Source organism: Scyliorhinus torazame, chromosome 14 (genome assembly GCF_047496885.1).
Source record: "Scyliorhinus torazame isolate Kashiwa2021f chromosome 14, sScyTor2.1, whole genome shotgun sequence".
Classification (NCBI taxonomy): Eukaryota; Metazoa; Chordata; class Chondrichthyes; order Carcharhiniformes; family Scyliorhinidae; genus Scyliorhinus; species Scyliorhinus torazame.
The window spans coordinates 124191247-124204181 of NC_092720.1; the positions used below are offsets into that span (position 1 = coordinate 124191247).

Here is a 12935-nt window from a genome sequence, read left to right on the forward strand (position 1 = left end):
TATGGTTAGGAGGCTGAATGCTTTGAATTGGATTGTTTACATTGAAATTCTTACTCCTTTGCTTGCTAAAAGAATCGTGATTGACAGCTCACTGGAACTTCAAAGGGGTGAATCAGATTGTTTATTTTTAAAGTTTTGCAGGGATCCATTAACTCGGAGTAGCAGCTGTTTCTCTAACCGCATTCTTTCAATAAGGCTGCCTCTGTTCGTGAGGAAAAAGCAGCTGAGAGGGCTTCCCCTTCACTTTCTATGAAAACAAAGAAGCCTGCCTGCGATCTGGGGTGGGTGGGGGGGGGGGTTACTGCAGTTAATGGAGATCAGAGTGCTCTTTAAAAATTATGCTCTTATTTCAGAGGTGCGGAACCTGTTTGAGAAATTAAGTCCCACCCCTCTCAGTTACAGCGCAGATCCCGGCGTGCCAGGGAGTGGCACGGAAAACCCAATTTTCCAAACAAAATTTTCCAAGTGCCGTGTAATGACACGTGAGGGGTGGTCTTAACGGCAACATGACCAGTCCCAATTTTCCACTGGCGGGAGCACTTAAACTCTTGAATGGAGAAGCCCGGCCTATGTCTGCAACTTAATGCAATTCTGATGTTAACTCTCTCTCTCTCGCCCTCTTTCTTTAGTTAGCTCCATAAGTTATACTATTTCTTTCCTTTTGATGTTATTCCCCCTGTGGAGCTGGCTTTTGGCAGGCATGTGTCCATTTCCTTATCTCTCCAGTTTGTAGTTACCACCTCTGTAGCCCCATTTTTTTCTCTAATCACATATGTACAGTACTTGTTTTCTACAGATGGGCGAATTTGCATCTCATCATTTCACCAAACGTCTGCCTCTAATCCACTCCCTGGTTCACTTTGTTTTTTTCTCTTTTTTTTCTCTTAATTTTCCCCAATTCTTGACAGTAACCAACAGGTGTCACAACACTGATAACTCATGCAATGCATTCAGCATTCCCTACCCATTACTCTGACTTGATTAATACTGACTGTGTACTATCCTTTGGTCACTTTCTTAAAAAACCCACTGAAATACTCAAAAAAGACATTCACATTATAAATCAATAGAAAAAGTAAGAAAGCAATGACTATTAGAGGGAATAATCTGCTTTGCTATTGGATCAATGGTTAAATGCATTAAGTGGTGTTCTGAGCCATTCAAAAACTGAGTTGGTGCTCAGGCTCAAAAAGCTGGCTAGAGTTTCACACAATCTGAATATTTTTCAGTGGTGTCAGGCTTGAATGTGGAAGCGCAAGAAAGAGCAGAATAGTTTCCTGTAGTGCCCCATGATCAAATGGTAACACCGTCTGACCAATCTCATCCATGAGGACCCACTTGGAGAGCAATACCTTCCCGTTGTATTATCCTCCATTGTTGATAAGGGAGAAGGACAAGAAAGGTGAGCACAGAAAGTTGAAACAGATGGTAGCAAGAGGAGATGATGGAGGGAATGATGTGGAAAATGAGAAACAAATCAGATCTCAAAATTGATTAATAACTCCTAAACCCTTGACTGAATGAACCTTGAACAGATTGAAGATAGAGCAAAATTTAAAAATATAGGTACAAAGAATATTTGAATAAATTAAGCAAAAGAAAACTAAGGCCAATAAAAGAGTTCAGCTATAGGAAAAAAGCAGAGAGAGATGAGATACAGAAAATCAAATGATGGATCATATGCCCCAAATTATTCTTGTTCACATTCTGACGTGTCTGATTTCAAGCAGAGGTCGACAAAGGCCTTCTTCTCTCCCTGTAACCCTGCTTGTTTAAACAAAGGTTTATTTGAATATATCTGAAGTGGGCTGTGTTTTGGTAAGTCCTCTTGTGAAATAGAACCCAAACAGGCCAACGTCAGTCTTATCTATCATTCTGCTAAAGTAGTCAGTTCTGGACCTTATAAAGGCAAGAGCGAGCACAGAAGCCCTCTCACAAGCCTGCTGCTCAGGTTTGTGACCGAAGTCCCACTACTTCTCTGTTCTTCAATCCACAATTTGGCAAGATGACTTTACTGCATGCTGTTTTACTCTTGGGAATTATTTGTGAGTATTAAACTTAATTTCAGATACATTCACTTAAAACAGACATGTATCATGGATTCAAGTATATCTTCCATAAACATTTAGTTCATTACATGAGAAAAACACAATTTGCTCCAATTGTGCAGAATCAATATGGTGCAAGTGTAGAAGACCCTTGGTAAACTCATTAGAGATCTTTTAAAGTATCAAGAAAAAGAGCTCGCAACTGCGAGGTGAAGAGTTAAAATTTAAGGTTGAACAGTTAACTGCTTTCAAACTCAGCAGGAGAAAAGGAATTCAATGGGCTTCATTCTCTAATTTTTAACTCTCTTGATAATAAGTCCCAGGAAATATATTTATGGAATAGATTTTGCAGATTGAGACGGAAATTCTGTACAATGCAAACAGAATGCAAACCAACCAGAGCAGTGAATGAACGTGGTAGTGGGACGATCAGAAATGGTTATTTGTTCTGTATCAGAATAAATGGTTTGGACACAGATCTTTTCCCAGTTCTAATGAAGGGTTTACTACGCAGAAAACGTGACCTTTTTAGTTTTTTGGATGCCAACTGAACTTCCAAAATGTTCTTGTTTTAATTGCAGCATTTGTAGCGATTTTCCTGTTTGTCTCCACAGCTCGAATAGATCTTCTTGTTTCAATATCTGTATGCTTCAAAATTACTACCTCAAAGGAGGTGTTGGGATATCATTATGTTGGGGCTTTTGGACACCTCCCAGGGAAAAATACACCTTTATAACATTGGGAAGAATTACTTTATTATAAATCACTGATATGTTCTTGGAACAACGCATCAAAATTCCATAATGTCCATTTATTGTATTGCAATGCATTAAAAAAAGCTGTTACTCTGCTTAAACTGGGATGGTACAATGCAAGAATTTTCCACAGTCATACCTGTGACCAATTGAAAATAATGTTACGGGAAGGTCTGCAGTTTCAGATATGACTAAGGTTGAAAAGAGAGAAAGCAATGAAATTTATGATTAAGTGGTTCCAAGTTTGGGGTTTGAAAGCTTATATATTGCAGAAACAATGGAAGATTGAGGGAGGTAAAAAGATTTGTAGTTTGGAAATTCGACAAAGAAAACGAGCTAGGGAAGATAAACTTTGATTCCAAAGTTGAAGATTTTCCTTTTGTACTATGTATGTGCGACAAAATGTTGCACAGTGATAGGTTTACAAGTGTGGGAAATCTGTCTCAATAGATTGAATGAAGAGAGCTGGAAGTGAGTCTAACAGAATATATGGATCTTAGAATGAACAAGAGAGTTCAGAAGTGCACTGATGATAATGGTGGAGCAGTTGGAAATGCTTCACAGATTATCTACAAGGAACAGGAAAATAAACCGCAATAGATCTTCAACTTCTTGGAGTTTTTACCTGCAGTTGATCACTTCCCCCAAGTGATTGAATCATTTTGGTAGAGTCCTCAGTGGAACTGATTGTTTCAGAATTGGCAGGGGGGCCACGGTGGAACAGTGGTTAGCGCTGCTGCCTCACAGCTCCAGGGTCCCGGGTTCAATTCCGGCCTCAGGTGACTGTGTGGAGTATACACTTTCTCCCCATGTCTACATGGGTTTCCTCCGGGTGCTCTAGTTTCCTCCCACAGTCCAAAGATGTGCAGGTTAGGTGGATTGGCCATGCTAAAATTGCCCCTCAGTATCCAAAAGGTTAGGTGGTGTTACTGGGTTACGCGGATAGGGTGGAGGTATGGGTTTAAGTAGGTGCTCTTTCCAAGAGCCAGTGCAAACTCGATGGCCGAATGGCCTCTGTAAGGGCACTGTAAAGTCTATGATTCTATGAATGAACTTGAAGGGCCAATTAGCCCTTTTTGATTCAATTTCATATGAAAAAGTAATTACGTGACATGGGACAATTGGGCTGACAGATCTTTCGGTGACAGCTGACTAAAGATAATCTGATTTAGGCACAACATTTACATTACCGTCTTTAACCAATCTCAGTACCACATACAGCATTCAGCTAGTCTCTAAAGCTGAGGCATTTCATTATGAACAGACAATGAAACAATGGCAATGTTAGAAGTAGGAATGCAAGTTCATGAGGACGTAAAAGAAAAGGCACTGGAGCGCATTTCAAGAATGATGGAATTGAAAAGTAGGGACATTACATTAAACCGTGAAATTTGGTTAGACAACACTTAGAGAACTGTGAACATATTATAAATGTAACCATAAATTTAAAACATAGATATAAACCATATTATATGGTTTCCTTATAATTAACAGGATTCAGGCACAGGAGAAGTGTTTCCACTAGCGGGGCAGACCAGAGCTAGGGCCATAAATAGTCACCAGTAAATACAGAATTCAGGAGCAACTTCTTCATCTAGAAAGTGAGTAGAATGTGGATCTTGCTACCACAAGGAAAGGTTGAGGTGATGCAATAGATGTATTAAGGGGAGGCTAGATAAGTACAGGAGTGGGAATAGAACAGAAGGATATGATCATGTGCTTAGATGTAGAAGGGTAGGTTCATAACCTCCAGAGATTTGAGCATCTAAATTATGCTGTATGTAAAGTGCTACATTGTTCAAGTACTCCATTTTGGAATAGATTCCATTTGCTCTGAGATAAATGTGAAACATAGCATTCCACTATTCGTAGAATAGCAGGAGAGTTCTTCCAATCTCTCAAACAACATCACTTTTAAAACTTACCTCATTGCTGTTTGTGGAATAATTGATCATGATATATTACATTACTTACATTATAACCTCAAAAAGAATTAATTGGAGACTAGGTGGTATAAAATGTAAAATTTCATCCTTTCTTTCTGAGTTGAGTTTTATAAAAACATATATAAATAAATTCTACAGCCTACCACACACGAGAGAATATAGCCGAATATGCTACCTGAAGACTTGAATGCTCCCCAGCTTCATAAATGGATGTATTGAGTTCAAGAATAGGAAAGTTATACTGAACCTGCATAAAACTTTGGATAGGCCACTACTAGAGTATTGTATCCACTTCTGGTCAATAGCCTTTAGAGGATGTGAGAGACCTCGAGAGGGTGTAGAGGAAATTTACCTTAATCATTCCTGGGATAAGGGATTTGAAGTACAAAGTTAGGTTGGAGAAACTGTGGTTGTTCTCCTTGGAGCAAAGAAGTTTGATATTTGGTGTGAGGTTTGACAGAGGTATGCAAGCTTTTGTCAGGTTTGATAAAGAAGACAAAGGTAGCTGTTTCCATTAACTGATGCGTGTGTGTGTACGTATGCTGGTTTTGAGGAAGAACGTTTTTATACAGTGAATGGTAATGACCTAGAGCGTGCTGCCCACAAGGTGATCGAAGCAGAGATGATGAAAGAAGTAGATGGGCATTTGAGGGAAGTAAACTTTCAGGGCTGTGGGGACAGTGAGGTGGAATGGGATTGATTAGATTGCTTTTCAGAAAGTCGGCATGGACTCATTGGACTGAATGGTGTCTTTCCATGCCATAATAACTGCGAGACTATAAATCTGTATGTCATAACCTGGGGAGTTCCTTTACTATTTCAAATAAGCTCTGTCTTGGAAGGTTGCAGAACCCCTCTGACATGCTGTAAACTGCCTGTAGGCACAGCATTGCTTCAAGCTGCTGTCGCCAACCCAACAAATCCAAAGGATGATTTAGTTTGTCCAATTATCAGTTGAACTGCTGATGCATAAATCCCCATTTCAAACTGTTCTCATTTAAAGAGCATGAAACTACAGCCTCTGTAATTGTAACTGACCGTTTGTTTTTATGACTTTAGCATAAAGCTTAGTGATGATTACTTAAGTGCTATCCTCTCTCCTATGGTATTACACTGTTTCCTCTGAATATCACTATGCTCTTTCATTTTATGAAATGAAATGAAATGAAAATAGTTTATTGTCACAAGTAGGTTTCAAATGAAGTTACTGTGAAAAGCCCCTAGTCGCCACATTCCGGAAATTACATTTCTCTCTCTTTGATAATCACCACTCTTCTGGGAAATCTACTGTTTCCTTTCTCTCTCCAGTATAATCTGTCTCCTATCTCCTGAGTAACACTACCTCTACCACTCGTATCTTGCTGTCTTCTCTGTCTGTACAACTACCGTCTTATTCTCAATCTTTCCTTTATACTCACTGCTAGATTCCACTGTGTTTTCCCTCCTGCATAACTACTGCTTCTCTCTCTCTTATAAATACCGTCCACTTTCCAGGATAAACGTTGTGCTTCATTTCTCTTTCAGTCATATAATCACTAAAAAGGAAACTTACAGCAGTGTCAGCTGAGGCTCTGTTGGTAGCCCTCTTGCCTCTGAATCACAAGATGACTCACTGATAACACACGATCACAATGCATTTTCTCTCTGTATAATCAGTTTTTTATGCCCCTCTGTTTTGTGTGCATTTACCCATTTACTTTCTCATGTATATCGTTATCATTTCTCTTCTCTAATTATGATGCACTCTATACATAAATGCTATTCCTCTCCTCTGTCACATTTTGGCTCATCTTCTCTCCATCTTTTAGAACATAGAACATACAGTGCAGAAGGAGGCCATGCGGCCCATCGAGTCTGCACGGACCCACTTAAGCCCTCACTTCCACCCTATCCCCATATCCCAACAACCCTCCGAACCTTTTTGAACACTAAGGGCAATTTAGCATGGCCAATCCACCTAACCTGCACATCTTTGAACTGTTGTTTATATACTCTCCTTCTCTCTTCTGTGTTAATGTATGTTACCTTGTATTATCAATGCAATTGCTCTTCCTCCGTGCACTGCATAATAAGTGTGTTTTAGTTTTTCTGCTTTTGTACAAGTGCTGTCCTCTCTCTTGCTCTTGTATGATTGACCACGGTAGTGCAGTGGTTCGCACTGTGGCTTCACAGAGCCAGGGTCCCAGGTTCGATTCCCGGCTTGGGTCACTGTCTGTTTGGTGTCTGCACGTTCTCCTTATGTCTGCGTGGGTTTCGTCCGGGTGCTCTCGAAGACGTGCTGTTAGGTAATTTGGATATTCTGAATTCTCCCTCCGTGTACCCAAATAGGCGCCGGAATGTGGTGACTAGGGGCTTTTCACAGTAACTTTATTGCAGTGTTAATGTAAGCCTACTGGTGACAATAAAGATTATTATTATCATAATTTACTGTTTGTTTGCTCCTGTATAATTTATGCCCTTCCTCACTTACTGTATGATCACACTTATATTTCTCTGGTCAATCATTGTTTCCGCTTTCTCCTGTATAGTTTGTGACCTTCCTACCTCTTTCCTGTATTATTGATGTTTTCCCTCACTCACTCTTCCCTAGCCCTTCCACATGCTAATCTTTCTCCCTGCCCTCTACTGTACCATCACAATGCTCTCTCTTTTACAATCATTGTGCGCTCTCTCTCCTTTACAATCGTCATGCTCTCGACCCATTCAATCACTGTGTTCTCTCCCCTGTACACTGGTTGTCCTTACTCTTTGGACCTATAGAGCATGCTTCTTTCCCTCTTCGTGATTATTGTGCTTTCACTTCGCTATATTACAGCTGTGTTTGCTTCACCTGCTGTATAATTGCTGGCATCTCTCTCTCTTTCCCATTAACATCACTGTCCAGTATCTGTACAACTATCGTACCTCTGTTCCAGGATTGCTGCGCTCTTCTCTCCCCATACAATTGCTGACTGACGTTCATTTCCTTTTTCCTTAGCCCTTTCATTTGCTGCTGACCCAGCTATCAGATGGTGTACAGTTTCTATACACGAGCAACAAAAATGCAATGATTTGAAAAGTAAAATGGCCACAGACTACCCCGAATTCAGTTGCATAAGGAAGGAAAGCCATGAAAGCTGTGTGAATGCTATTAAGGTAGGCCTTGATTTTATTTAGACTTGGACATGGGCAGAATTTACCGGCCGTTCACGCTGACGGTGCGTCCCAGTTCCACTGACAGCGCACGAGTTTCCCAGCGACGAGGGGTGCAGTCAACAGGAAATTCCATTGACAACGGCGGGACCGGAAAATCCCGCTGGCCGCCGAAAACACACGGCGGGTTGATCGGTAAATCCCGCCCAGAGATTGTAAACAAATTATTTTATTGCAAGATTGTCAGTCTAATCTGAACAATTAACCTGGTGGATGTAAGTCAATAGAAAGATCATAAATCCTGGAAAAATTGCACACTTGCCTCCATCACATGATTTGTGCCACATTTTGCTCTGGGGATCCTACCTAATTAACTGGGTTACTGGTATAAATAAAGCTTTGGTGCTGGCTTTAAAACATTTGATTGGTACAACCAAATTCCAGTGATGCAGCAGCAGCTGGAGCAGACAACAGTCCATTCGATGAATTGTTCACACAAGAACCTAAAAGTTGGAGCAGTAGTCAACCATACAGCCCATCAAGCCTGATCCATCATTAAATACAATCATGGCTGACCTTGGGCTCCAACTCCACTTTCCTGTCTATTCCCCGTATCCCTAGATTTCCTGAGGAATCAAAAATCTTTCCATCAACAGTGAAGCATGCACAACCCTCTGCAGTAGAGAATGCCAAAGATTCGCAACCGGTTGAGTGAAGTAATTTCTCGTCACTCTGTCCTAAATGATTGGCCCTTTATCTTGAGATTGTGTCCTCATGTCTTAGATCCCTGACCAGGGGGAACAGTCTCTCAGCGTCTAACCTATCAAGCCCTTGGATAATTTGTCTGTTTCAAGGAGATTGCCTCTCATTCTTCTAAATTTGCTTCGGCTCTCATCATAAGACAAGCCTCTAATTCCAGTGGCCAACTGGGTGGATTTCGTCAGCCTCCCCAATAGTTATCTGCTGCCCACTTCTACCAATACTTTCATGGGCAAGTGCTTCTGTGACATGTAATTTGGTAAGAAAGAGGTCAAGTACATTTCTTCCATAGAATCTAGAGATCCCAACAGTGCAGAAGGAGACCATCGGCCTATTTAGTCTGCTCTTCAAAAGAGCATTTTACCTAGGTCCACTGCCTCAGCCACCGTGCCCCATCTCCATAACCTAACATGCGAATCCCTGGACTCTAAGGGGCAATTTAGCATGGTCAATCCTCCTAACCTGCACATAGAGTCCTGGTGGTCTACAGCGCAGAACAGATCCTTTCGCCCATCGTGTCTGTACTGGTCAAAACAACTGCCGACGTATTCTAACCCCATTTCACAGCACTTGGCCCACAGCCTTGTTTACTTTGGCATCGCAAGTGCACATCTAAATACTTCTTAAATGTTATGAGGGTCTCTGCCTCCACCACCCATTCAAGCAGCGAGTTCCAGATTCCCACCACCCTTTGGGTGGAAAGGTTTTTCCTCACATCCCCTCCTGCCTCTTACCTTAAATCTATGGACTGTCTTTGGATTGTGGGAGGAAACTGGAGCACCTGGAGGAAACCCACACAGACACAGGAATAATGAGCAAACTCTACAGAGACAAGGCTGGAATTGAACCCGGATACCAGGCGTTGTGAGGTAGCAGTGCTAACCACTGTGCCATCATGTCCCACTTGTTAGTTCCCTCACCACTTGCTGCAGTCCCAGTCTGGCAGATATGTTCTTCAGGATATGATTAGCTTGGTCAGTAGTGGTACTGCCGAGCCAAGCGTGACGATGGACATTGAAATCCTCCCACTCAGAGGTCATGCTGTACATTTGCTACTCTCAGTGCCTCCTTCAACTGCTTTTCAAATTGAAGGAATATTGTTTCCATCAGCTGAGGAAGTGTGGTACCTGGTAATCAGCAGCATGCGCTCATGCCCAGAGAGTTCATAGGTTCCAGAGACAACGTTTAGACTTCCAGTGATGCTTCCTCCTGAAGGATATCACTGTGCTGCCTCCTCTGGTGGCTTCGCCCAGCTGATATTACAGGCCAAGTCCAGCAATGGCGGAGCTGTCTGTGATCTTGGTTGTAAGATTCAGTGAGTTTGACTACATCAGGCTGTTACTTGACTAGTCAGTGGGTAGCTCTCCATATTTTGGCAAAAGACCCTACTGCCACTATCATTAGTAAAGAGGGCTGACTGGTCCTTGTGTGTCGTTCATAAATTCCGTGCCTATGTCCATGTTCGGTGATCCATGTGGTTTTGTTATTGTAGCCAGTGTATGGGAACATCATCAAATGCACGTTCCCCTCCAGGTCACGCCCTATCCCCACTTGGAATGATATGTAATTCTCACTAGGCCGAAACTCTGAAACTCTCTCCCTAACAGCACTGTGGGTGTGCCTGCGCCACATGGATTGCAGCAGTTCAAAAAGGCAGTTCACCACCATCTTCTCAAGGGCCGGTAATAAATGCTGGTCTTTCCAGTGACACCCACACTTCATGAACGAATTAAAAAATTTAAAACATTTAACCAACATAAGGGCATTTCTAAAGTCGTAAAGAAAAAAACACCATTTAATGAAGAACAGCAAGAAATTAAAAACAGGCATCAATGTTTTGAATGTTAAGTTTAAAAAATAAAATCAGAGATTGGGCAGCACTTCACCCCAGGAGGATTCTTAGTACAGCATGAGGTAACTTTAAAAAAAAGATGGATGAAAGTTTGAATGGGGTAATAGCCCAAATAAATAAATTTACAAGGAGAAGAAGTGAGTAAAGTGAAACAAGAATAGCAACAAAGCTGAATATGCTATGGTGTGTTCACATTTAAAAACAAAGGTTGAAAAATCAGAGATATGTTTCTCAAGAAGCTCATTATAGGGTTATGATCAAATAGGAGAGGATGCAAGAACTCACAGAAGCAGTCAAAGGAATGGGGTTAACGTACCAGTCAATCGATATATCTCAGTGAAAAGGACAAGTTTGTGGAAACCTGAGAGTGAATTATCGTGGATTATAGGAGGAGACCAATATAATAATGTTCAAGGTTACTGGAGACCCAGGAAAGGGAGGGTGGTGACAAGATCAGTGCCGATGGCACAAAGGAAATGCAGCAATGAATGGGTTCTAGTTGGATAAAATATTAGAAAGGGTGCAGCAGCTTTTGAAGTTACACAGAGAGTACAGGAATGAGAAGATACCAGGCACTGGTCCATAGTGCAGAAATAGAGGTCGCAAAAGAACAGAGCAAAGCTGTTTCCCAACTGAAAGGCATATGGTCACTGCAGCTGTCAAAAAGGTGGACACCCATGTATATGATGATGACAATAGCTGTAGAATGGTGAACTTGAAGCAAAACAGTTCACGCTGAAAGTGTGAATTCTGAAAGTGGGCTTTTTCTGTACTATGAAGAGTTTGCACACGTAACTTACACTGCCTTGTGTAAGTTACACTGTCTTGCACAACTCAAATCAACATGTCAATTTGGAAGATATATAAATATTGCTATCTCACTGGACTTGGATCAATACATCTCATTATTGAGGATTTCAGGATAAAATTAGAGGGAAAAACAGGTAAAATCCTCGGTAATTGCACTCTTTGAAAAGAAGGAGACTTTCTATTAATAAAACACATATTTCTCATTCTCAGTCTGATCAAGCAGATGCTACAACTTTGGATGGTGGCGATATATACAAGGGAGGTCTTTTGCCATCACGACTGAAACCAATTGCAGCTGAAAATATCACAGGTAAATCGCTCATGAAGTCAACAAAACTGTTCAAAAAAAGGGAGTGCTATCACTTTATTTATAATGGACCAGTTACTCAATGTTCATCTCAGCTATGAATCTGCTACCATTATCTGTTGTATACATTGCCCTGGCCACGCTTAATGCATTGTCACTGGCTGATTACACAAAAAGATACAAATGTCATAGAATCATTGAACCCTCCAGCGCAGAAGGAGGCCATTTGGCCCACCGAGTCTGCACTGACCATCTGAAAGAACACCCTGCCCAGGCCCAATCTCTCATGGTACAGTCTAAATTTTGCATACATCGGAACCGCAACTCACCCAACCTTTGGACACTAAGGGGTAATTTGGCATGACCAATCCAACTAATCTGCACATCTTTGGACTGTGGGAGGAAACCAGAGCACTCGGAGGAAACCCACGCTGACACTGGGAGAATGTGCAAACTCCACACAGACAGTTACCCGAGGTTGGATTCGAACCCAGGTCCCTGGCGCTGTGAGGCCGCAATGCTAATCACTGTGCCACTGTGCCGTCTGTTCTGGATGTTTTGCAGCTTTCCCAGCAAGAAATATTCTGATTGGAAGTAGCATCTCCAATTAAAGATGTATCCACCATTTGGTGTGTCAAATAATTATTACTTCTGGAACTTATTCTGTTAAAATATTTCGCATCGATTCAGATTCTGATATGAAGTGCGTGGCTTCTGATCCCAGTCTTTCATAGAATGTACAGTGCAGAAGGAGGCCATTAGGCCCATCGAGTCTGCACCGGCCCTTACAAAGAGACCCTACTCAAGCCCGCACCTCTACCCTATCCCCATAACCCAGTAACCCCCACTTTATGTTTATTAACAATACTATTGTATTTTGGATTGGTGGGCTTGGGTCAAAGTTTCCTCGAAGATTTGTACATCTATAGAATGTCTGATGCACCCTGATCCAGTCCCTGCACTTGGAATGTGATCTGATTGGTGCCCTAATATGGACTTCTTCAGCTGAAGACAACTTACAGGTCTCTGGCTGTGTCATTCCAAGAGTTTCAGTTGGTTTATCGTAAAGGGTAGGCTCCATTTTAGCAACCCGATTCCTTTAAGAATCTCTCATGGTACAGTCTAAATTTTGCATATATCGGAACATGCTTCACAAATTACTGGTCCCACTAAGGGCACTACATCTAGAGGGACTGAACAAGAACATTAACCACAATCACCTTCTCATAAGACATGTCGACAGTTGGGTTGCTTTTCAGAGTAACATTTCAAAATTGTAGCTCTGTCGGGCCTTAGAGCCTTTGAACAAACAACTGGAAAATGATA

At 41.6% G+C, this 12935-nt stretch overlaps 1 protein-coding gene across 1 annotated transcript in view; it reads left to right on the plus strand.

Moving 5' to 3' along the window:
• The first annotated feature begins 1867 nt into the window (after positions 1 to 1867).
• Positions 1868 to 12935, plus strand: part of LOC140390004 (serotransferrin-1-like) — a 68900-nt gene continuing 57832 nt past the window's right edge. The window contains exons 1-3 of the mRNA XM_072474770.1: positions 1868 to 2045; positions 7727 to 7884; positions 11513 to 11612. Coding sequence (XP_072330871.1) covers positions 2006 to 2045; positions 7727 to 7884; positions 11513 to 11612 — 298 coding nt within the window. The 5' untranslated portion in view covers positions 1868 to 2005. The remainder of the gene's footprint in view (positions 2046 to 7726; positions 7885 to 11512; positions 11613 to 12935) is intronic.